Below are 23,879 nucleotides of genomic sequence, written 5' to 3'. Positions count from 1 at the left end.
GCTGCCATCGAGGAACCGCGAGACGCGGCCGCTGCCGCTCGTTCCCCACCCTTACACCGATTTTTCTGCCCATTCGCCACTCTTATCCAGCGCCGGCCCGCCCTTCCTGTCTTCCGGCCACAGCCCGCTCGCTCACCAGTCGCCGCCGCCCGCGGCTCCAGTCCCGAGCGCCGCGCACGCGTCAGAGAGCGCGTGCCGGCGGCCTCGTCTCGACGCTCACGCCGCGGCGTGATGTCCGTAGGCGCAGCTCTACTCTCTCCGGCTGAACCTTCCCGGTCAACAAGCTTAGAGGGCCTCGTGTAGCCCTCCTTTTGGTATATATAACAAGCTTGCGTTAGTCTTGCATCGCGGCAGCACACGTTTGATTTCTTTCGCTTTAAAATTCTTTTTCTGTCCTTTAGGCGAGGCGCCCGAGATTGCCCGAGATTCTCTTATATGCCTTCATAGCCCGCATATTCCCTCATAAATAAAAGACATCTTCTTTGACTCTCTTTCACATCGTTGTGATCGCGTAGGCGCGTTCCTTCCGCTGCGCTGCCGCTGCGCAGAGGTTCCGAGATCGACCCGAAATCCCAGCCGATTGACTTAATCATTCATTCTCACTCATTCACAAGCTTCGGCTGTGGTAATACTCATTCATGCAGCTCGTGCCGAAATAACTATGCGCAGGAGGACGCAGTCGCAGTAATCCGCAACGGACGGCTGCGCAGGCTGCACGCGTGACGGCGATGGAAACGCTGTGGCGGGCGACGCCGACTGCCAGTGGGGCGGAGCTGAGTGCCGGCTGAAAAGCGGCAGCGGCCACTGCGAGCGTAGCGATGACGAGTCGCTCGATGATGTTTGCAGCGAGTCGGACGGCTGCGCAGGCTGCACGCGTGACGGCGATGGAAACGCTGTGGCGGGCGACGCCGATTGCCAGTGGGGCGGAGCTGAGTGCCGGCTGAAAGACGGCAGCGGCCACTGCGAGCGTAGCGATGACGCGCCGCCCCCCAGCCCGCCGGCGCTGCCGCCAGCTCCGCCGTACGACCCATGCTCGGACGACCCGGACTACGTGCTCTGCAGCAGCGGCTGCGACTGCGTGGGCTGCGGCTGCGCCTACTGGATGGGCCGGGAATGTAGGAACGGGGGCTCTGGCTGGAACTCCGAACGCCAGATCGCCGACCTCTTGCGCGCATGCCCAGTCGCGTGCACAGACGTCGTCAACCCGTGCCCACCGTCGCCCGGGCCCCCCGATCCACCGCCCTTCCCGCCGGACTCGGCGCCGCAGCCGCCGGACAAGACGCCGACGCCGCCGCCCTTCCCGCCGGGCAAGGCGCCGACGCCGCCGCCCTTCATGAGCGGACCCTCCTCTTCCGCGCCTGTCCGCACCCAGCAGCGCTGTCAGTTTTGGGCCGCCTTGTTCTTGCTGCTCGGAGCGTGCGGCGGCGTGCTGCTCTCGGTGCGGAGGGGGAGTTTTACTGCCGAGTTTCTCCCGGCCGGCCGCCTCCTGACACGCCCACTGACCGAGCCCATCGAAAAAAATTCGGCGCGCCGCACTGCTCTGACCCCTGCTCGCCCCTGCTCGCCCCTGCTCGCCACTGTCGCCTCGGTTGCCGAGGCTGCCGCGCACCCGCGCGCTACGCGACTACGAACTGCACCAGCTGGGCTCGAACCAACGACCAAAACGTCCCCGACCCGAACGCTGCACCAACTAGGCCACACCGCAGGCTCGATATGCAATACGCACAAAACTGGCCGCTCATAAAGCACTACTCATTTGCCGAGGCCACGCGGCGCCCCTCCACAGCCAGCCTACCCTCCTATCGCGCCACTCGAAGCCCCGCGGCCGCCTCTCGCCTACCGCGCTGCCCTCGCCTGCCACCGCACCGCCCGCGCTCCAGCCTAACCAGCTCTGCATCTCGCAACACACACTTGACAGGGACAGACCAGGCGCAGGAAAAGGGAGCGGGGCCCGAATCCAAGGGACCACCCCGTCGGGCGGAGGAGCTGTGAACTCAGGTCCAGCAGGAAGGCTGCTGGCTCCTGACTCATCCCCCAAATCCCCCACACCTTGGCGGCCTGAAACCTTACCATTCCGACACCTCACACACACCCCTCCCCTAGGGCTAAGCAGTGCGCGAGCCCACCCGACTTCAGGCGAGACGTTGACCACTCCTTTGGAACAGTTCTGTCAGTGGCTGCACTAGACGCCCACAGAGGCGCGCGGCGCGGGCAGATGACTAGGGGAGAAAAAGCGGAGAACCTAGCTCGCTGGGAGATGTGCGCAACCTAAAGACGGGAATAGGGGAGAAGTGTCAGTGTGAGGGGAGGGCGTAGGCTGGCGTTTTTGCCTTTGAAAACTGAACAGTTTTTTTTCACATTCGACGGGATCGACAAACCACTCGATCAGATAAGCGTCGGCGACATCACAAAGTATCTGAGCAGAAAGGGCATGACCCAACCCAGGATCCTCAGAAACTGGGAGAAGGACTTCCTACAGAACCCAGGGTGGATAAGAGAGGGAGGAAAAGACTCCAGGGCACGAGTGCAGCGACCCGACCGACCGCACGACAGCTCGTCAAGATTCCGCCTCAGAGTGGAGACAAGCAACAAAATAGTCCACCCTCAAGAATGGATTAACGCTGCAAGAGCGATACACAGCACTCTGGTCCCGCCTACAATTACCGACAACTATTGTAGACATATTCTCAACAGGAGGCTGGTCCTCCGGAAACAGCTCAAGGCGTACGGACTAGACACCACAACACACACGAGGTGCAGGCTCTGTAACAGAACCTCTGAAACGCTGAGACACCTCGACGTGTGCCCGGTCGTCCGGGCGGTCTTTGCACAAGGAGAGTCACTGAGCATACCTCCGCCGAGACTACTCACCATCATCGGAACCTCGGCGGACACGCCTGAGGTCCACAACGCACTTCATCTACACATGTGGAACCAAATAATAGTCTCCTTCTACGAAGAAGAAGACATCAAACCCGAACAAACCTGGAAGGCGGTCTTGAACCTATTCGTGAGAAACATGCAAGCGTACTCGGGGGAGGCCAGAACTAGGCTCCGACGAATAAGACGCAAGAGCGACCGAGTCAGCGATTCGACCATGAAAGAAATAAGCGACAAAGTAGAACCCATGGGGACGATTGATTACTACGGCAGACTACGACTGAGCAGGCGAGTGAATGAAGAACTAAGGAGAGTGGGACTCGACCACCTCACCACAGAAGAGGCGACGACTCACGCACGAGAGATCAAGTTTGTCAAGGCCTCACAAGCTTAGCACATCAAACACCTAAAGACTTAAAGGCATCACACTACAAGGAACGCGGCTGAGCTGACTCCCTGTAGGGGGCGCCTCGGTGAACCAGGGACTAGGATCTCGCGCAGACGACACAGGGCGTGCTGCGCCCCGCGCGATCCCTGGCGCAGAGGAGGCTGAGCCGCCGAACTTAGGATGCCTGCAAAGGCTGGCGAAAGCCAGCGACCCACGCCCACAACTCATATCCACTACAACAAGCCATCATGCCCCACCACCCCACCCCTAGGCAATGTAGCGCACATGTCTAGTCCGGAGAGGACGGGGGGGGGGGGGGGGGAGGGGGAGGGGATAGCCGCACTGTGCCGAGTATTTCGGATTAAAGCAATTTTTTTTCACAAGCAAGTCACATCACAAGGGGGAGAGAGCGGGGTGTCCAGTACATGGGGTCACCCTGCACACGCCAATGGAGCCAGAGAGAGACCGGTCCGGTTCCGGTGCCGGTGAGGACATCTCCCTTCCTCCCGGCACGTTGAAGGTAGAAGGAGACGCGCGGCGTCGCCGAGATCGTTGCCCGCGGCCCCCTCCGCAGCGGCTACGATCCCGCCCACGGCTGCGCACAGGCGAAATGCATGCCGGCCGGCATGCCGTCGCGCCGCTACCCAATCCTTGGTGAGTCCCTCAGCGCCTGAAAGAGCAGCAACAGCAGTAGGAGGGTGGCGGCGGTAGGAGAGAGGGTAGCGGTGAGGAGAGTGCGCAGTGAGGAGAGCGCGCCAGGCCTCGCTCTCTCGGTTGTCTCTCGGTTATCTCTCGGCTGTCTCTCGGCTGTCTCTCGGCTGTCTCTCGGCTGTCTCTCGGCTGTCTCTCGGCTGTCTCTCGGCTGTCTCTCGGCTCCCTCTCGGCTCCCTCTCGGCTCCCTCTCGGCTCCCTCTCGGCTCCCTCTCGGCTACCTCTCGGCTACCTCTCGGCTACCTCTCGGCTACCTCTCGGCTACCTCTCGGCTACCTCTCGGCTACCTCTCGGCTACCTCTCGGCTACCTCTCGGCTACCTCTCGGCTACCTCTCGGCTACCTCTCGGCTGCCTCTCGGCTACCTCTCGGCTACCTCTCGGCTACCTCTCGGCTGCCTCCCTCTCGGCTGCCTCTCGGCTACCTCTCGGCTACCTCTCGGCTACCTCTCGGCTACCTCTCGGCTGTTACTCGCCTCCACGAGCCAGTGGATGCTCTCCTCGATGCGCTCGCCGGTGAGAGCGGCGGTGCCAAAGACCTGGCGCGGCTGGCTCGTCTCAAGCACCTGCTGCAGCCCGAACCGCGCCTCCACCTCGTGCGGCGAGAGCGCGCCTTGCGCGTCCTGCTTGTTTGCGAGCAGCAGCAGCGGAATGCCCGCGAGGTCAGGGTGGCCGAGCAGCGCGTGGAGCACCTGCTCCGCCGGGCGTCAGCGGCGGCTGAGCCGGGCGACAGCGGCGGCTCGCGGGCGGCGGCGCGGGCACGCGGCGGGCGGCGCGCGCACGTTTCGCGACTCGTCTATCCGCTCCGTGTCGGCGGCGTCGACGACGTAGATCAGTCCGTGCGCCTCGGAGTAATACTTTTCCCAGATGGCGCGCAGCGCTGCCTGGCCGCCGAGGTCCCAGCAGATGAGCTTGCACCGCCGCACCTGAGCACGGGGGCGGCGTGAGCCCACCACCAGCGGCGTGCCCACGCGCGGCGGGTGCACACCTGCAGCCGTCCAATGTTGAGCCCGACCGTCGGCGCAATCTTCGCCGGCGGCATCGGCTCGCGACCGAGAAAGGTGGCCTGGACGTGAGTGGAGGGGGCGCATGAGGCGGCGTCCCCGATGCCCGCCGGGACTCACGGGCGCACCTTGATTTGCTCGAGGACGGTGGTCTTGCCTGCCGCGTCGACGCCGAGGATCAGCACGTGGAATTCAGCGCGACGGAAGAGCAGCTGCCAAAAGCCGACGAGCAGCGAGAACATGCGCGCGCCCGTCGAGGCGCCGGTTTCGCCTGGCTCGCCAGCGCGGAGAGTCGGCGCGGGGAGTCGGCGTACTGTGTGGCGCCAGGAAACAAATAACAAAAGCGCGGGGGGGAGGGGGCCTTTTTGCCGAGGGTGTGGGTCCAACGTGATCCGGCCCATGTGTGTGTGTGTGTGTGTGTGTGAAAGCGCCATCGCAACTGCCATGTCGGCAGGTTGTAGGCTGGTGCTCTCGCCCCGCTGGCGGCGCGGACCGGTGCCGCGGCTCCGAGCCCTCCTGTGGGCCCGCGGCGGCTCGCCGCCGCGGTTCGGCACAATGTGATCGGTGCGGGTTCATCCCGGCGTGCCGCCGGTGGCGCTTCTTCGCCAAAATTTTGCTCAACCTGTTTGTCGACAAAGCTGTGCCCGAGCTCCTGCTGCTCGACTGCGCGGCGGAACCGGCCCCTGGATGCTGAGATGTGAGGCGCCGGCACCGGGGCTACTAGGGCTACAACGCGGGGCCATCTCCAGGCTATCTCGGGCAACCTCAAAATTGGCGCCTCTCTGCTGCTGCTGCTGCTGGTGCTGGTGCTGCTGCTGGTGCAGATGCTGCTGCTGGTGCGGCGCGGCTCTCCGACTCGACTCGACGCGGGCGTCGCGGGCATCTGACGCGGCGGGCGACGTCGCGGGCGGCAGCGATCGCGGCTCGACGGTGGAGGTGGAGGCTGGTGGCTGTGGTGGACCTCTGAGTTTATTTAATGGTCGAGTACGAGGAGTGGGGGCTCAACCGGGAGGCAGGGGGTTCAACCAGGCGGCGGAGGACCGTGGGCCATCGCGGGGACCAGCTTGTCCGGAGGGCGGGCTGGGCAGATCCGGATGGTCTCACCCGGTGTGGGAGGCACCGAGGCGTCTGGGACGCTCAGCTCTACCTTAGCTCCTGAGGGGCGCGTGGTTGTAACCACGTAGTATGACTACAGCCCACCTCAGACACCCTGGACAAGTAGTTGTACAGCGAGTTGTGCTTGCCCCTGAAGTCGGCGCGACCGCCGTTGGCGAGGTCCCAGTGTGGGTCCTTGATCGCCTTGGCCACATACTTGCCCGCGCAGGGGTCAGACTCTGAGTCCGGATCGAGCCCTTGCGAGGCGCACACCAGAGCCAGCCAGCTCGCCATATCACCAGGAAGACGTGCGCATGATATGTGGCGACCGCCGAGGTGTGGCGGACGGCCGAAGGAACGCGTAGCGATATGCGCCAAATTACTCTCGCCAGTGGGAAGCTTCACGGGTTCGAGTCGCCAAACATTAAGCAGCGGAGGTGTGCCGAGGGGGACCGGGAGGCGGTAAGCCGTCGTCGCCCGGCGCTGCATGCAGCACCGTGGCGATGGCGCTAAGAGGTTCCTCTATTCCTGGCTGTGAAACCAAAGTCCCCCACATTGAGGTCCCTGAAAAAAAGGGGGCCGGCGGCCGTGGCACCACCGCAAGTCCTGCTGCCCATGCCGAAAGGTGTCCTTCGCCTCCTCGCTCTCCGCCCGCCAGAACTCACGCCGCGCCCGCACTGCTCTCGCAGGCCCGTTCGCCTCATCCGTCGGCTGTGGCCGCGCCGAGCCGGAGTGGGCGTCGCTCAACCTGGTCAAGGAGACGGTCGGCATCGACTCGATCGAGGTGAGCCTCTGGCAGACGCTGCGGCGCCGCGGGCCGGCCTGGACGCCTCACTCCACGCGCGGCTGCCGTGCGGTCGCAGGAAAAGGGAGAGAAGTCGGAGGCGCCGCTCGACCTCCCGACAGACGTCAAGTCTGGGAACCTCGAGACGGCGCCAAAGAAGGTGGACCTGCTGATCGTGGGGGCCGGCCTCTCGGGAGCAGTCATCGCCGAGCGCGCCTCGAAAGAGCAGGGCTTGACCTCGCTGGTGATTGACGTGCGTGACCACATCGGAGGCAACTGCTACGACTATGTGGACGAGCACGGGATCCGCACGTCCAAGTACGGCGCCCACTTGTTCCACACCAAGTTCGAGCGCGTGTGGGAGTACGTGCAGCAGTTCTCAAGGTGGATCCCGTTTGACCACCGCGTCAAGGGGCAGGTGCCGGACAAGGACGGCGTCAAGCGGCTGGTGCCCATCCCGCCGACGCAGGAGACGGTCAACACGCTCTTCGGCGAGACAGTCGCGTCCGAGGAGGAGATGCAGGCGTGGTACGACGCTGAGCGCGTTACGCCGCCCGGCGCCGAGGCGGCCAACCCTAGACGCTGAATACGTATTCATGTACCCCCACCAGCGCTCGAGAGACGGATTCCACTGCATTCCGTTGTAGTCCGCTATTCACTGTCTTCCTAGTCGTTGCATTCATGCGGGTATTCAGCACGTAGGCGGCCAACGGGGAGGAGGCGGCACTCTCGCGTGTGGGGCCGCGGCTGTACGAGCGGATCTTCAAGCACTACACCAAGAAGCAATGGGACAAGTACCCGGCCGAGCTCGACGCGTCGGTGCTGATGCGGCTGCCGTGCCGCACGACCACCGACGACCGCTACTTTGGCGACCAGTGGCAGGCGCTGCCTCTGCACGGCTACACGCGCATCTTCGAAAACATGCTGCTCCACGACCCAAACATCACGCTGCGGCTGGGCGTCGACTACTTCAAGGAGAGGGCGGCGGGCACGCTGCCCGACTATGGCATGCTCGTGGACACGGGTCCGATCGACGCCCACACACACACCCGCTCACTGACCCAAGTTCCTCAGTTAGGCATGCTTGTGTACACGGGCCCGATCGACGCATACTTTGCGCAGCAGGTCGCTCACCCGCTCACTCACACTCACTCACACTCACACACACACACACACACACACACACACACACACACACACACACACACACACACACACGCCGCTCACCCACGCGCACCGGGCCTTGCACTTTGAATGCCGTGGGGCTCCTGCCTGTCTAGACGTGGAGTCGCGAGGGACGAGCCCGGCCCTTGCCCCACCACCTCGTGTGTGTGGGTGGAGAAGTCTGCCTGGCCTGGCCTTAGGGCATGCCCAAGCTCGAGTACCGCTCGATCCGCTTCGAGGAGGTCTGGGTGCCCGAGCCCGAGGAGGGCTACTTCCAGGAGGCGATGGTGGTTAATTACCCGTCCGCCGACGTGCCGTACACGCGCATCGTCGAGTACCTCCCGCCCGCCCGCCCGCCCGCCCCACCGCCCTCCGGGTGCCTCCCCTACCCCACGGTACCCGAGCCCCACCCAGGTACAAGCACGTGCCCAACCAGCCCGAGGCGGTCAAGAACGGGGAGGTCAAGGGGACGCTCATTGCGAGGGAGTACTCGTCCGCCGAGGGCGACCCGTACTACCCGGTGCCCAACCCGGAGAACCGCGCGCTGTACGAGCGCTACCGCGCGCTGGCCGAGGCGGAGGACCACGTCTGCTTCGTCGGCCGGCTCGCCTCGTACAAGTACTTCAACATGGACCAGGCCATCCTCAACGCGCTCGAGATCTACGACAACTACAAGGAGCAAGGCAAGTTCGCCCCAAAGCGGCGCCCAGAGGAGTTTGGCCCTGGAGATGGTCCCAAGTGATGCGCGGGGACGTCTCTGAGTGGGTGTGGGAGCTCCCGCACCCGAGAAAGGTACGAAGTAAGCAACTACTCTCCTGTGGTCCTGAGAGCTGTTAGACGCCCCATCCTAGGCGGATTGGGTAAGAGCGGGTGGTGGGGGAGGGTGAACAAAGAGGGCAATTACGCATCGCGCTCCCCGAATCACGTCTCCGATCTCCCTCGCTTGCTCGCTCGGCATGTAATCGGACCAATCGCTCGAACTCGGGGGGCACGGCCCCGCTGATTTTTTAAAAGCGTGATACTCGTAGTCCCTAGTCGTACGACGTACGTTCAAAGGCTTGACCCCAGACAAGGTTATGGATGCTCGACTGCAAACTCGCCGAGCCCGCCCGAGTTGCCATTGCAGTCTCGGTCATGCGATAGAGCAGGAATCGCGCGTCGCGGCCGATGACAATGCGCTGCATGGTGGTCACCTCACTCGGGGCCCACGATGCTGTCAATGCGACAGGGTCGAAGCCGTTGGCCGAGAGTGCCGTCGAGTAGCTACTGGGCTGGGTTTTTAGGCATTGTGGGGTTGGCACTCCCGTCGACCCTCATGACCTCCTGCGGTCTCTGAGATGGACACCAGTGGGTGTGGGGCCACAGCCAGGATACACTCGAAGGCTGGGTAAGCAGTAGAGGTCGATACTCGACGCGTCCCACATGGTCTGTGTCGCTGTCGGCAAATCCCCCCACCCCCTTGCTCCCCTCCCCCCCTCGGGAGGGCCGAACTGAGGCGCCCGTGGGGACCCCGCACTTCCCTTCCCCCCTCGGAGGGCCGGACTGAGGCGTCGAGGGCCCCGCTCTTTCCCTCGCATAGCGGCCACTCTACGGATCGCTGGTCGAGCGACCCGGGGGATGCCCCGCGCGCCTGACCCAGGCGCGAAAAACGAATCTGCGAGGCGAGGCCGCTCACGCGGCCCGATGGGGAGGAACGGGGCGAGCCCCCTCCAACCCACCCGCGCTAGGTCCTGGGTGACGTAGGGGAAACCCGGCGAGCCTCGGGAACTAGCCGGGGCAGTCGGAGAAGTGGCAACTCCGTGCACTGACGGTCGGCCGCCAGAAAACACGCCTCCGTGGCTCGGGTTACACCAATCCTCGCTACCCAACGCGGCCAAAGGATATCCACCTCGAGAACCCCCAGAGAGAATTCTTTTGCCAGCCTGCCCCCCACAGCTCGACGCCGCTCCCAGGGAACCCAGGGCCGCACGTATACGCATATGCCAGCCCTCCCCGCCCTCGCGTTGTTCTCCGTGGCCACTCCCGTCATGCGGCCGACGCCTCCGCTGCGTCCGTGCACCGTCGTCGTCGCGGGCGCCAACGGCCGGGTCGGTTCGATGGTGTGCCGCCAGCTCCTCCGCACGCAAGAAAAGGTGACAGTCCGCGCCCTGGTCCGCTCGGCCGACCGCGTGGAGGATTACGCGCGGCTGTCGTACGAGGTCGGCGCGGAGGACGCCCGCTACGCACTCCGGCCGGCGTGGGCCCTTGCGCCCGAGGAGGACGGCGGCGGCTTCTCGTTCGAGACGCAGTCGCAGTTTGACGAGACGGTGCAGAGTGGGTACGGGCTGGACCGGCTGGAGCTGGTGCCGTGCGAGCTGCGCCACGAGCCCGACTTGCGCGCGGCGCTGCGAGGAGCGGTCGCTCTCGTCTGGTGCGCGTGCCTGAGAGGCTAAACACGGATTCCGCCGTGTTCAGCAATGGCGTCCGTTGTCTCCGTAGCCCTCGTTTTCACGCGATGCCCCGAACACACGGCGCGAACGCGCATTCACGGCGCATGTGCGGGTTGGAGCCGCGGCTCCAACCCTGACCCTGACCCTGACCCTGACCCTGACCCTGACCCCAGGTGCGCGTCCGAGTTTGAGCCGCTTACGCGGCGGCGGCTGCCGGGCAGGCTGGCTGACGCCGCGAGCTCGATCGGGCGGTTCGGCGCGGACCTGTTTGAGCTGCGGCTGCCCGGCTTTGGGCGCGGGCAGAGCGGGCGTGGCGAGGGGGGGCGTGACGAGGCGGCGGAGGCAGAGGTGGCGTACGTGCCCCTCGTGTCTTCGCGCCATGAGATGGCGGCGTTGGCGGCGTAGGACGAGGAGGCGCGCGTCGCGCGCGCGTCGTCGGTCAGCGCTTTTGAGGGCGCGATCGACGACGACGGCGTGGCGCTGGCCGCGGCGACGGTCGCCGGCGAGGCTGGGCTCTTGCTCACGCGTTGAGCTGTGTGTACTCACAGCCATCTGGTGCCACAGGTCGCTGACGAGATTGGACGCCGCGCTCGCATCGCCGCCCTCACCGGAGGAGGCGCCGGCGACACAACACGCACGCACACACACACACGCACACACACACACACACACACACACACACACACACACACACACACACACACACACCGCTCACCCACTCGCACCGAGCCTTGCACTGTTAATGCCGCGGGGCTCCTGTCGTCTAGTCGTGGAGTTGCGAGGGCCGCCTGGCCCTCCCCCCCCACTTTGTGTGTGTCGAGAAGTGTACCTTACCTTGCCTTACCTCAGGCGCCGGCGGCCCGGCGGCGGGCGAGGGCACGCCGACCCCGTTTGTGCTGGCGTCGGGGTCGGCGGCGCTGGGGTACGACCGACACTCCCGAGACACTTCCGAGACACTTCCTGTGCCTGCAGGTCGGCGGCGCTCGGGTACGACGTCGCGGGCGACGAGCTGCAGGAGAATGAGTTTGGCTTCCGCAAGCGGCGAGGCGAGGCGTCCGCGCGCGCCGCGCTGCGGAGGGCGGGCGTGGCCTTCTCCGTCGTGCGCTCCGCCGCCATCGACGCGTCCGCGCCCGGCATGCTGCTCGGCGAGGGCTTGCCCCTCTGCTGGGCCGCTGCGGACGTCGCCGAGGAGGACGGCGAGCTCGCCGAGGAGGGCGCCGCGGGGCGCAGGCAGGAGGAGCTGCGCGGCAGCCTGATCGCTCCGCGCGACCTAGCGGCCGCGCTGGTCGAGGCGCTGGCGGGCGGCGCGCCGGAGGAGGGCGCTGAGACGAGGGAGGTCTGGACGCAGACGGGCAAGGAGCGCGCGGCGGCGAAGGAGCGCGCCCTCTCCGGGTCCGCGTGAGAGCAAGGGCGGCGGCGCCAAGGAGGGCGGAGCGGGAGGCGAGGCGCGTCCGCGCTCGTGAATGTGTGCCGGGACTGGAGAGAAGACAGTGAGAGTCGTGATTTTTTGTTGGTTTTGTCTGAGTCTGTCCTCGCAACATCGAGGAAATGGGGCTAGTTCGTAACGAGCCCTCGAGCTCGTAGGTCGCGGACCACCTCGTAGCCCAGGCTGGTAAACTAGCCTTATAACTAGCCTGGTTACGACCCGGCGACTGCGGCGTAGCAAAATGCGGCTTGCGGGTTTTATTAAAAGAAACGCGGAAACAAGCTAAGGAGTAAGGTAAGGTAAGGTAAGGTAAGGTAAAAACTTCTCCACACACACGAGGTGGTGGGGCAAGGGGGGGCGACCCTCGCGTCTCCACGTCTAACGACAGAAAAAAGCTAAAGCCGTAAAGGCTCTTCAAACCCATTCTAAAGGAACAACACCGTCACCGAACACACCACACGAACACGAACGCCCCACAGCAGTTTCAGCAGCACATCGGCGGTTAATGCACTGCACGCCAGCCTTCGCAAACGCCCAAGCCGTGTTGGAGAGGCCCTGCTCATTGAACTCCCCCAGCCGCGGCTCCGCCTCCTTGGCCACCGCCGCAAACAGCGTAGGCGCCGGCACGCCAGCCGTCGCAAACGCCCACGCCGTGTTGGCGAGCGCCTGCGGCGTGAACTCCCCCAGCCGCGGCTCCGCCTCCTTGGCCACCGCCGCAAACAGCGTAGGCGCCGGCACGCCAGCCGTCGCAAACGCCCACGCCGTGTTGGCGAGCGCCTGCGGCGTGAACTCCCCCAGCCGCGGCTCCGCCTCCTTGGCCACCGCCGCAAACAGCGTGGACGCCACGCTTTGAAAATTCTTCTTTCTCAGAGAGGAGGGGCCAAGAATTCTTCGAATACGATGACGGGCTGCCTCTTCGCCCTCTGCGCCTCAGTGGCTCTTGCCGGCCCGCCGCCACTACTCGCAGCGCGTGCGCCCTCGGTCGTCATGGGCGGCATGGAGCAGAAGCTACTCGCAGCGCGTGCGCCCTCGGTCGTCATGGGCGGCATGGAGCAGAAGCTCACGCCGCTCGCGTCGGGCAACCGCGTCTCGCTGCAGCTCAGTGGGCCCACCGCTTCTCTCGAGCCGCTCGCGCAATCATGCGTCGGCATGGCCCGGTCAGCGGGCCTGACGGGCATCGTCTACAGCCTCGAGCGGCTAGCCCGACTCGAGATTGTCGCGGAGGGCGGCCGCGAACACCTCGACGCTCTCGTCGACCACGCGTCGGCGGCGGCGGATGTCGAGTGCAAGGTCGAGTGGCAGGCCCCGGTTGGCGGCTACGACGAGGCGTTTCCGCTCGTGACCCTCCGCCCGCAGATGTCGGCGGTGCTCGGCGTCCACGGCGACAAGCGCACGCTCGACTACTACACCCGCCACCTGCAGGCGCCGCGGCAGCGGCCCTCCCGCCTTGCATGCCGGCCGCGCGCGCGAGCGGGTGGCGCGCGCCCCCGCAGGTGGAGGCGGTCTTCAATCGCGGCCTCAAGCTCGCGTCCGAGCGCAAGGACCCGACGCTCCTCTCGCTCCGCCTCTCCGGCGCGCCCGCGCGCTGGCCTCTCGCTGCGCCGCGCGGCGGGGTGGTTTGGCGACGCGCCCCTGCCCGCCCCCTGCCCGCAGGCGATTCGGCCCGCCTCAAGTCCTTCGTGCGGTGGGCGCAGCGCGGGCCTCCGCTCGAGCGCGCCGAACGCGTGGTGGTGACATGGAGCTAGGCGCAGTCGCACGCGGTGGGGGTGGCCCCAGCCTCTTGCGACGACATTAGAGGTGTTGTTCCCCGTTTCTCTCGAGTTACGGCGTCTTTGATGAAAAGAAGGGTTTCAAAAACTCTCTCTCTTAAACCATCGACTACTGTTAAAAAATCGAGTAGCAATACAGGGTTCGCGAGGGGGGTCTCGCCGAGGCGCCCAGGGCGCGCGGGGAAGCTCGCAGGGCGTTGGGGTAGCTATGCCTCACGTGCAGCGCCGACGGTCGGCGTCGGGGTCGGCGGAGCACGCCAGCGGCAGGAGAGCGCCTGGGTCCCAGTGGGAAAGGTTGTTTCTTGGTGTACCTGTGTTAGTGCCAGTGCGCGCCACTCCCGTGCCCCGTAAAAGAAAGAAAGAAAGAAAACAGACAACCCAAGGGAGGGATGGGAGGACGGCACGCCGCCACCACACAGGGATTTTAAGGAGAGGTGTGTGGTGCGCTAGCCGTCGCCCACCCTAGGGAGTCTGCCTCTTCCTATCTCTCTTCGCAGTCTCTCGCCCAGTGTTGTGCGAGTGAGTTTGGTTGTGAAATATTCTTGATGGTCCGTCGGCAACGACCAACAGGGTGCCAAAGGCACCGCTGTAGCTGTGCTCAACCTTCGCGCGATGATAATCGATCAGAACACGCTGCCACCTGAGGCGGCGTCCGTTGCGAGCGTCTCCGGCCGGCTCAGTGCTTTGGAGGAGCACGGCATCGATCTCAGCGCAGAAGCGAGCGACGGCCTCGGCTCCAGCGTGGATGATGGCCTCGGCTCCATGGAGAGCCAGCACGAGTTCGCAGCGGCCTCCCACAAGCGCAGGCGGTCGAACACGACCTGCTGGGGCCGGCTCTTGGGTGCCGCCGGCGTCCACCAGACAGCAGAGCACTCCGCGGCGTTTCGGAACCACTTCTGCGCCCTCTGCCAGTCGCGGGGGGTCACAACCCCGGCCGCTCGCGTGCGCGTGGTCATGGATGCGGACACACGCTGCGGGAATGTGCGCACCGTCGGCGTTTGGAACTACAAGTCGCGCCTCGGATGGCCGCCTCATCGCGTCGTGAACCAGACGGCGGGATCCGCCGGACCGCGGCTGGTGGTGCTGCGGGAGGAGACGGAGGAGGAGCTCAAAGGCCTCCTCCCCCTCCCCTGCGGGCGCGACGAGTCTGTGGTGTTTCGCGTGGGCCGGACGCTCAACCCGATCACCCTCCCGCCGCTGCGGCTGCCGTCGCCGCCCGCTGCAGCGCCGTCGCCGCCGTCGCCGTCGCAATCTCCGCCGCCGCCGTTCGGGGCGGCCTTCTGGGAGGGCTTCGACGATCGGGTCGACTGCGCGCTCTCGCAGGCGGGCTGGGGCGCCATGGTGGCATGAGTGGCGGTTCGAGAAGGGGTGGGTTAGGGGGGACCGGCGAGAGGGCAAGCCGTCGGCCGACAAGAGAGCATGGGAGAAAAGAGAGAGGGGGTTGTGTTCTCTATCTCGAGGCCCCACTCAATGTATGTAGCTCTTTCGTACACTCTTGAGCTCTCACGCCGCGCGTAGGGCCCTTAGGGGCCTAGAGAGCACAACCCCCTAGATATAGACAGATAGGAAGGCGAAACACAGTCCGACCAACGACTGGGACACCAACGCGGTAAAGCCGTATGGGTGGACGCTAGACGGGCGATGACGGTCACACAGGAGCGACACACAGAACCACAAGACAAGACACTCAGCCAACGGGGCGGCTGCCACACATCCTCAGCGAACTTCCCTAGTCACCCGCGGCCGGACTCCATCCGGCACGCGTCGCTGGGCGCTCAGAGCTGCGTCCCCTGCTCGCCACCCCGACGCCCAAGGCGCCCGAGCGAACGACAGGCGGCACGCGAAGACTGGTCGCGAGATGATGCGTGCGTGGTCTTGTAGTGGGTCTCGGAAGCTCTCCTCTCGGGCTAGGAGCCAGCCCCTCTCCCTTGCCCCCGGAACACTGTGTCCGAGTCGAGGTGTGTGCTTGCCGGTCGACGGCCGCGCGCGGTTGGCATTGTGACGAAGGTTGCGCGCGGCCGCGGCGCGCCCGCCATGGTTCGGCGCGGCGCGCCTACCAGCGGCAGTTGTCGAGGCACGGGAACGCTTACCCGGGGTCATCCTCTGAGCCTGGTCGTCGGCGCCGCGATGCCACGGCGGCGCATTCGACGTCGTCGGCGCGCTGCCCCGCGTTGAGCCCCGCCGCTCGTAGCGACGGCCGCAGGTCGGCCCGGTGCAGCGCGCCCTGGCCGCAGACTGAAGAACGGCCACGAGGGGTGTGTGATGTGCGGTGCGGGGTGTGAGGGGGCAGCGTCTTTGTGTGTGCGCGCGCGCGCCGCTGCCGCTTGTGGTTTGAACTGCCTGTTGTCCCTGTCTGTGCCCTCCCCTCTCGGGGATTGAACTGGCCCTGTGCGAGAGGGGAAGATGGGAGGTCGGCCTTGAGAGCTTACGGGTGGTCTCACCGCGCCAGAGGCTCTGCCTCTCCTCTCGGGGATTGAACTGAGGGATGGGGCGGGGATCCTCGCTCTTCCCGCCGTCGATGCCGGGGCTCAACCAATCCGGAGAGGTCGTTACCATTCCTCCATACATCCTCCCAGCTTCATCGGCGGGCGCCTGGGAGTGTGTCGTCAACTGGCCGGTGGTCTTTCAGTGTGGTGGGGTGGGTTTCGTGACCGTTCATCGTCGATGCCGCCTGACTTACCTGTTCCCCGCTGGCGCGACCCAAGGCACAGGCGCTCGAAGACGATCATCAGCCCCCTCCATCGTCTTCGAAACCGGAGGCTGTGTATCTCACTGTGTATCCACTGTGTATCCAGACTGAGTGTGGATTCACGTGTATCCTGTGTGTTCAATCCTCCCCCATTGTGTGTCTAACACCTAGGGACGTGAACAAAGAAACCGCTGCCGGGCGCTACACTCCTGAGAGAAAATACATATATGCCCACGCTCAAGCTCGCTGCCCTCGCTCTCCTCGCGTGAGTGCTCACTGCATCGTCGCACGCTCATTTTATTTCAGCACGCACGCACGCGCGATTCGCTCATCTGACAGTGCAGCGCTCAGTTTTATCTACGCACGCCTCGCTCAGCTGCGCCACGAATTCCTTCCTCAGGTCTTCGACCGCCGCTCTCAAGGTCGAGAAGCCGGTCGTGAAGCCCGTTCTGAAGCTGCGCGGCGGCGTGAGCGCGGGCGACGTCATCACCGGCGGTGCGCTCTTCCTGTCCGCCAGCGTCGGCCTCCCGGCCCTCGCCGGCGGCTCCGACGCTCTCTTCATGATCAACTACCCGGGCTTCGACTGGGCCGGCTACCAGGCCAAGTGGACGGCCGAGTCGAAGTCTTACCTCGATACCATGACGCGCTTCTTCGGTGGCGCGCTCCTCCTCGCCGGCGCCCTGCAGTACTACGCCAAGGACGTGATGGCCGCCAAGCCCTACTACGCCATCCTCACCGTCACGCAGCTCGTCTTCGCCGGCCTGCAGATCTTCTTCGCGGCGCCGACCGCGGCGATGCCGAGCGTCCACTACGTCTACGCCGGCATGAACGCCGTCCTCGCCGTCGCGGGCGCCATGGCGATGATATAGAGCCGCCGAGCATCGCTCCACGCGGAGAGCGGCGAAGACGTCGCGAGCGGAATTGAGGGCGAGGGTGTGGGTGCTCTCGTGAATTTGACTTGTGCGAGTGGATGTGGAGTATTGTTACGTTCGACCCCGAGAGGCGTGGGAGTACCTCGCCAGGTAGTGTGGGTTGTCCGCGTTTTTGTTCTGAGACTTTTCTGTCTTCGCACAGAGGGCACGCGAGGTACGACCGTGCCCGGCCGTGCTATTAAAGCGACTCGGCTCTCTAACAGGCTGCAGCCCAGAGCCACACGGAGTCTACGCGCATCGCTTGTGCATAGCCTCGACCAATCTCCTGTTCACGGTGGAACCGTGGAACAAAAAGAGCTTCTTCGAACCGTTACAAACACGACGCGAGCCGCCCAGCAGGGAGCCTGGGCGACCCAATGGACCTAGTGTGGCGTCGAGGCCCGCACTGTCTGGACATGCGGGCCGCGGCTGACAGAACGGCGGGCTAGGCATTGAGAGCCCAGGAGTTTTAATAACTATCACCAGTCACCGAGTTCACGACTTGTGAGCTTGTGTGTGTCTGTGTGTCGCTCGAGCGTGTCGTCTAGTCGAGCGCCTCGAACGGTGTTCGACGCCAAGCAAAAGAACATAATCATCTTTTCTTTTTCCTGGTGCCCGCCGGATTTCGCCCTGGTGCAGACGCGTCCCGTGCCCATCTTATTAGAGAGAGGCATGGGCGCCACCTGCTCGAACGCGCTGCCGTTTCACCCGCCGCGCGACGACGATGACGACGACGGCATTGCGCCCGACGGCGACGGCTGGAGCTTCACTGGCGACGGTTGGCCACAGTCAGAAGCCGTCTGGCTCACGCTCTCACCTGTTGGCCACCGGCCGCTCAGCCTGAGCACGTGCAACCCGTCGGACGGGACAACGCTCGCCTTCGACGTGTGGCGAGGCGAGTGTGGCAACCAGTCGCGCATTGCGCGCGTCTTCTCCTCGCGTCGCTGCCAGCCTCCGCTCCTCCTCGAGGGGGTGGGCGGGTTCAGCCGCCTGTAGATGCTGAACGCATATCCTGTATCTGGCCGGCGCGCCACTTTCCCGCTCCGTGGCGTCGGCCTTTGGGCTGCATTCTCTACACACACACGCCGCGTCGAAGCCGCAGGCGCACGCAATACGGTTGTCACGGCCCTCTATCTACCCTCACGCCTCAGGCCCGTGTATGTGCAACTCCTCGCGCCTCCCGCCGGCAACGGGACCGCGGTGCCAAAAGCATATCTACGCGCCTCGTACTCGGACGGGGCGGCGCCTCCGACGGCGCTGCCGCTGCTTGCCCTCGCGGCCGTGGCTGTGCTGCTGCCGGCCTTGGCAGTGCGCCAGTTGCGGGCGAGGCGGCGCCCGCCGCAGAGGCGTTCGCGGGCCATGCCCATGCCCAGCATTGCTCTGCAGTGAGCAGTGAGTGAGCGACCCACACCACCCATCAAAAGGAGTGAGCGAGCGAGTGCTGCAGCAAGGTTTATTTTACTTTCATCTTTCTTCATTGCCGCCTTCCTGGGCCTCTGGGCATGGAAAAAATCTTTTCTATATCTTAAATTCTTTGTGTGTCGTGTGCGGAGAGAGCTCGTTGTAAAATTCTTTTTGTGCGCCTTGTCTGTCGCGTGAATCGTGCTGACCTGCTGTGCGACCGCCTTTAAATAGAGCAGACATCTCCCAAAGAGATGCAGATGGGCGACGCACGAACCTGAGGCACAGCGCGCACCCCGCCCCGCTCGCCGAGGACGTGCACCACGCAGCACACCGCCTTTTGTTGTAAAATTCTTGAATTCTTTTTGTGTCCTTGCAGGAGTCGCTTAGGCGGCAAACATATTTATTTTTGCGGAAAACTTTTTTGTGGCTTTAACGCACAAAGAAAAAAGAAAAAAGAGAGACAATCCTAAATTTAACGCACAGTTTTTTTCAGAGTCCAGAGAGAATTTTGTTGGTACTTGAAATCTGTCGTAAAATTTAATCGTGCTAGCTAGTTATTGGCCGTGTTGGGCCCCATGCCCCCATTACGATACGCAATCATAGCACATCTCGTCGGCGCGCTGTGCGGAAGGACACATGTTCATAACAGTTTTCATCAGTATCTAAAACCACCCCGCCTTCGCCGAGCGTTGTGGCGGCAAACCCCGCAAAGTGACCCGTTTTTATCCACCCACGCCCGTGCGGGAGGGCGCGGGGCGCTCGAGGTTGGGGCAGGGTGTGTTTTGTGTGTCTGTATGTGTATGTGTGTCGTGTATGTGTGTGTGTGTGTGTGTGTGTGTGAGTGAGTGTGTGTCGTGTATGTGTGTGTGTGTGTGTGTGTGTGTGTGTGTGTGTGTGTGTGTGTGTGTGTGTGTGTGTGTGTGTGTGTTTGTTTGTGCGAGGGCTGGGCGGGGCAGGGCAGGGCGGCGGCGAGCGGCGAGCGGCGTCGGCGAGATCGGCGACGTAGAGAGGCGATGGTGACGTACACGGCGGCAGTGTTCACAGCAGCAGCGCCGGTGGCGGCCCCGCGCAGCGGCGGCGGCGCCCTGAGTGAGGCAGACTGCCCTGCACAGCCTGCTGGGCACGCTCCCGACGAGCGGCGCGCCATGCGGGCCCGCCGCGGGCGACGCGGGCGGCGAGCCGACACGCGTGTCGCCGGCGTAGACAGCACTGGCGAAGCGAGGCGGCTGGCGCCGGCCCCGGAGGCGGCTGCAGTAAGAGCAGCGAAGCAGAAGTCACTGTCCAGGCGTACTGAGCAGGCTGCCATCGAGCAGCGCGCCATGCGGGCCTGCCGTCGGCGACGAGATTGGAGAGCCGACAGGCATCGAAGAGGTAGGTACTGAGGAGGGCCATCGCGCCCGAGGCGGTCCGCGCCGGCCCTGCAGGCCGTCTCAGAGAGCCTGGCGAGGCTGTACAGAATGCCAAGAGCATACTGGGCAGGCTGCCGTCGAGCGACGAGCCATGCTGGCTCGTCGCAGGCGATGAGGTCGAGGAGCCGATCGGAGCGTCGCAGAGGCTGCCGACCACTGCCGTTCGCCCTCGGGCCCAGGGGTGGAAGGCAAGCTTCCTGGCGTTTCTGGCGAGCGTCCAGACGTCGCAGAGCATCCGGCAGGCGCGCAGCAACCCAAATTTTTGCTCACCGCACGGCCGTGCGAGCCGTCGGTCGGTGGTGATGGTTAGCGTCGGCGCGCGCCGACCGACGCGGCGGCGGTGGGCGTGGCATGTGGCGCGTGTTCGGAACAGACATTGCCCGATTGCGGCGGACTTCCCTTCCTTAATCACTGGTTGTTCATGGGGGGGGGGTCATAACAAACACGGTACAGGATCGAGGTGCACGCTGCCGAGGCAGTGTCGCGTCTCTCTTTTTTATTATAAAATGAACTCGGGGGCACGGGACGCGGCACAAACGGGGCACAAACGCCAGGCTACAAGCGTCTCTCGCGTCTCTCTTCGCTATGTGTGTGCGAACAGAAAATTCTTCTTGTCAAGTCAGAATGTCGGGTGTCCTGAACAAAACAAACAAGAATGCTGTTCCTCTCTGCCTCGTCATCTGCTGGCGCGCTCGCCTCGCTGCGGCTCATCACCTTCGATCTCGACGACACATTGTGGCCGACCGGACCCGTGGTTCGGGCGGCGAACGCCAAACTCGCCTCGGCCCTCGGCGCGGATGAAGATGACCTGCAGGCGCGTCTGAAGGATGCGCGCTCGGCCGGCGGCCCAAAGCCGTCGTACAGCGAGGCGCGGATCATCGCAGTCGAGAGCTTCCTGCTGGAGCGCGACCCGAGCGGCAGCCGGCGAGCGGAGGCGGAGAGCTTCTTCGAGATGTGGCTGGCGGAGCGGCACGCCGCCGCCGGGCGGCTCCTCTTCGAAGGCGCGGCCGAGGCTGTCGCCGCGGTTCGCCGCGACCACCCAGCGGCGGTGCTCGCCGCCGTCACAAACGGGCGCGGCGACCCACTCGCGATGCCCGCGCTCGCAGCGTGCTTCGACTTTAGCGTCTCGGCGGAGGACGGCGGCATCTACCCGGAGCGCAAGCCGGCGGCGGCGCCCTTCCTGGCGGCGCTGCGCAGGGCCGGCGTCCAGCGGCCCACTCCCGCGAGCTGGTGCCACGTGGGCGACGACCTGATCAATGACGCGCGGGAATTCTAGACTGCGGAAGCCCCATGTCTCCCGCCGAGCAGTCGCTACCTCTGAGCACTCGCTTCCTTTCTAGCCGCAGAGTAGCCCTCGTACTCGCTGCGGTGCTCCGAACACACACTGCACGGCACCATCTTCCACGCCCGGGCTCTGGTGCATTCGCGGCGTAGGTGCGAGCGCACACACTCAACACACACCGCTCACCCACGCGCACCGGGCCTTGCACTTTGAATGCCGTGGCGCTCCTGTCGTCTAGACGTGGAGTTGCGAGGGCTGCCCGGCCCTCGCCCCACCCTCCTTGTGTGTGTGTGTGTGTGTGTGTGTGTGTGTGTGTGTGGAGAGAGAGAGAGAGAGAGAGAGAGAGAGAGAGAGAGAGAGAGAGAGAGAGAGAAGCGTACCTTCCCTCCCCTTCCCTTAGGTGCGAGCGGCCAAGCGGCTCGGTGCCTGGTCGGTGTGGCTGGCGCGCGAGAGCGGCACCGAGGGGCAGCCCGCCTCGTCGCCCGACGATGCGGCGGCGAGCTCCTACTGGTTCTCCACCATGGGCGAGGAGGAGCGTGAGGCGAGGCGCAAGGAGGCCGAGGCCGCACTCGGCGCGGCGGACGTGACGATCGCCGATATCCGCGACTTGCCCAAGGCGCTCTCGCCCGCGAGCCGAAGGCGTGGCAGGGAGTGCCCTATCCCTGGGAGATGAGACTGAAATCATTGGCGAACGACCCCTCGCGCCGGACTCCGCGTGCGCGTCTCCGCCGTGAAGACCAAGGATCGAAAACAAACAACTTTGGAGCACCTGGAGTGGAGATCCAGGGCCGGCCGGGGAGCAAAGAAGCCAGATGGAGGACGTTTCTTCAAGAATTTTTCTCCCTAGAAAGTTGTACGCGGCCATGGCGCCTGAAGCGGGAGCAGACGGCGTTCATCAGAAGAAGAAAGAACCCAGCGCGACCTTCGTCTCCTCAGCCTCGCCTGCTGCTGCCTCCGACGACCCACGCGCGCACGCAGACGGACATCCTGGCGCCGCTCGTGAGATCATGGCTGCTGGCAGCAGCGCCGTGCCTCCGTCGAAAGTCGGCTACTTGCAGATGGCGCCAGACTCGGACACGCTGCCAGCCGCAGCACAGCCTGACGACCCACCGCAGCCGGACGGCGAGTCGCAAGTCGATCCGTCTTCGTGCCACAGCAGCCCAGCCGCGCTTGGCCCGGCGAGGGAAGGCGAGTCGCCGCAGGCGTCGCTGGCAGGCCCGGTGCGCTGCAGTGCTGGGAAGCGCACTGCAGCCCAGCCCCTGGTCACGACGGCGGCTCGCTCCGACCGCTTCAACGTCGGTGACGGCGGCAGCGGCGTCGAGATCGGCACCGGCCCGCGACTGCCACGCTGCCACGCCCAATTGTGTGTTTGCGAGACCGGTCTCTTTCTCTCTGCTAATAGGGCTGCAGTTTGGCGCTGGGCCACTCCGTCGGCGGCCGCCCTCTCCCAGCAGCGCGGAGGCGGGCCCGTCAAGCCTGGCCGCCGCGGACACCGCCGCCGCCGTGACCGAGGACAGCAAGGGCTGGCTGGCTCGCAGCCTCGGGATAGCGGTCGCGGTCGTGGCGTGGCGCGCCGCAACTGAGAGAGAGAGCTGGGGAGAGATGGGGAGGTAGATGAGGCGCAGTCCGTGCAGCACCTGCACGAGATATGGGGAGGTATGGGGAGGTATGGGGAGGTATGGGGAAGTAGATGAGCTTGGGGATGGCGGTCGCAGTCGTGGCGTGGCGCGCAGCTGCAGAGGCGAGGGCGTCGCACATGTTCATGCACATGTGTCCGCGGCGCGTCGACGCCGCGCGCGGGCGTGTCGCAGGTACGGGTCTTCGATCGGAGTGACGCTCATGATGAAGCACCTCCTCTCCGACGTCAAGCTCCGCGCACCCTTCTTCCTCGTCGGCTGCACAAACGTGCTCGTCGCCGCCGGCGCGCTGCTGCTCTCCCGCCTCCCGCCGCTCCGCCCGCCGCCGCTGCCGCTCTCCAGCTTCGTGCGCGTGGCGCTGCCGATTGGGCTCGGCTCCGCCCTCGACATCTCCTTCTCCAACTGGTCCCTCGCCTTTGTCAGCGTGGCGTACCACGTCATCCTCAAGTGCCCCTCCCCCCCTCTCCCCATCTCTCCCCACCTCTGCCCATCTCTGCCCATCTCTGCCCATCTCTGCCCATCTCTGCCCATCTCTGCCCATCCCTCCCCATCTCCCACCATCTTCCCCCGTATCTCCACATCCCTCCCCGTCTCTCCCCCCATCTCTCCCCATCTCTCTCCATCTCTCTCCCCCTCTCTCTCCCTCTCTCTCTCTCTCTCTAACGCTCAATATCTAACGCGCGACAGAATCTGATAAGGCAAGAACCCGACGGACAGAATCATATCTAGTAAGCGAAAACGGAAGCTGGGTGAGGAATCCTGCCCGGAGGCTGAGTGCGTGAAATGGGGACGGGCATAATCAGATCGAGTCGGAAGAACCGGAAAAGGAGAGTGAAATTCAGAAGAAACGGACACGAATCCCTCTCAAGCCTCCGCTTACAGAATCGTGTCTTGGGTGG

The 23,879-nt window shown here is 64.7% G+C and overlaps 6 protein-coding genes across 6 annotated transcripts in view; 5 read left to right on the top strand and 1 right to left on the bottom strand.

The window, feature by feature from the left end:
* Positions 1 to 3,908: 3,908 nt before the first annotated feature.
* Positions 3,909 to 5,223, bottom strand: ARFRP1-2 (ARF-like GTPase; the record flags this gene model as incomplete). The annotated part of the gene is made up of 5 exons (XM_005775777.1): positions 3,909 to 3,938; positions 4,454 to 4,669; positions 4,760 to 4,903; positions 4,966 to 5,043; positions 5,110 to 5,223. The coding sequence occupies 5 exons, from the start codon at positions 5,221 to 5,223 to the stop codon at positions 3,909 to 3,911; spliced, it is 582 nt and encodes a 193-aa protein (XP_005775834.1).
* Positions 5,224 to 6,691: 1,468 nt separating this feature from the next.
* On the top strand, positions 6,692 to 8,766 carry EMIHUDRAFT_239668 (hypothetical protein; the record flags this gene model as incomplete). The annotated part of the gene is made up of 7 exons (XM_005775776.1): positions 6,692 to 6,701; positions 6,766 to 6,860; positions 6,940 to 7,404; positions 7,563 to 7,884; positions 7,939 to 7,985; positions 8,225 to 8,358; positions 8,439 to 8,766. 7 exons carry the CDS (start codon positions 6,692 to 6,694, stop codon positions 8,764 to 8,766), a joined length of 1,401 nt encoding a protein of 466 aa, XP_005775833.1.
* Positions 8,767 to 9,959: 1,193 nt separating this feature from the next.
* Positions 9,960 to 12,009, top strand: EMIHUDRAFT_444124 (hypothetical protein). The gene is made up of 6 exons (XM_005775775.1): positions 9,960 to 10,434; positions 10,627 to 10,801; positions 10,859 to 10,948; positions 11,018 to 11,069; positions 11,303 to 11,360; positions 11,426 to 12,009. Exons 1-6 carry the CDS (start codon positions 10,004 to 10,006, stop codon positions 11,853 to 11,855), a joined length of 1,236 nt encoding a protein of 411 aa, XP_005775832.1. The 5' UTR covers positions 9,960 to 10,003; the 3' UTR covers positions 11,856 to 12,009.
* Positions 12,010 to 12,790: 781 nt separating this feature from the next.
* On the top strand, positions 12,791 to 13,731 carry EMIHUDRAFT_444122 (hypothetical protein). Its single transcript, XM_005775774.1, has 3 exons — positions 12,791 to 13,301; positions 13,373 to 13,492; positions 13,533 to 13,731. The coding sequence occupies exons 1-3, from the start codon at positions 12,867 to 12,869 to the stop codon at positions 13,611 to 13,613; spliced, it is 636 nt and encodes a 211-aa protein (XP_005775831.1). The 5' UTR covers positions 12,791 to 12,866; the 3' UTR covers positions 13,614 to 13,731.
* Positions 13,732 to 16,539: 2,808 nt separating this feature from the next.
* On the top strand, positions 16,540 to 17,407 carry EMIHUDRAFT_444120 (hypothetical protein; the record flags this gene model as incomplete). The annotated part of the gene is made up of 2 exons (XM_005775773.1): positions 16,540 to 16,602; positions 16,738 to 17,407. Coding segments are annotated over 2 exons (588 nt in total), but the record flags the coding sequence as incomplete, so codon positions are not given.
* Positions 17,408 to 23,182: 5,775 nt separating this feature from the next.
* EMIHUDRAFT_239659 (hypothetical protein) overlaps positions 23,183 to 23,879 on the top strand; it is a gene marked incomplete at both ends in the record, with an annotated part of 2,480 nt that continues 1,783 nt past the window's right edge. The window contains one exon of the mRNA XM_005775772.1: positions 23,183 to 23,416. Coding sequence (XP_005775829.1) covers positions 23,183 to 23,416 — 234 coding nt within the window. The remainder of the gene's footprint in view (positions 23,417 to 23,879) is intronic.

The sequence above is a fragment of the Emiliania huxleyi genome, assembly GCF_000372725.1.
Source record: "Emiliania huxleyi CCMP1516 unplaced genomic scaffold EMIHUscaffold_293, whole genome shotgun sequence".
Taxonomy (NCBI): Eukaryota; Haptophyta; order Isochrysidales; family Noelaerhabdaceae; genus Emiliania; species Emiliania huxleyi.
The sequence above is the reverse complement of the archived record's forward strand: the minus strand, read 5'-3'. Positions and strand labels throughout refer to the sequence as shown.

Excerpts from the sequence above, each read along its gene's own strand:
- EMIHUDRAFT_444124 (XM_005775775.1), top strand. The coding sequence starts at position 10,004 with ATGCCAGCCCTCCCCGCCCTCGCGTTGTTCTCCGTGGCCACTCCCGTC. Across the intron at positions 10,802-10,858 it reads ACGAGGCGGCGGAGGCAGAG|GACGAGGAGGCGCGCGTCGC; the intron begins GTGGCGTACGTG and ends TTGGCGGCGTAG. Across the intron at positions 11,070-11,302 it reads CGCCGCCCTCACCGGAGGAG|GCGCCGGCGGCCCGGCGGCG; the intron begins GCGCCGGCGACA and ends GCCTTACCTCAG.
- EMIHUDRAFT_444122 (XM_005775774.1), top strand. The coding sequence starts at position 12,867 with ATGGGCGGCATGGAGCAGAAGCTACTCGCAGCGCGTGCGCCCTCGGTC. Across the intron at positions 13,302-13,372 it reads ACTACACCCGCCACCTGCAG|GTGGAGGCGGTCTTCAATCG; the intron begins GCGCCGCGGCAG and ends GCGCCCCCGCAG. Across the intron at positions 13,493-13,532 it reads TCGCTGCGCCGCGCGGCGGG|GCGATTCGGCCCGCCTCAAG; the intron begins GTGGTTTGGCGA and ends CCCTGCCCGCAG.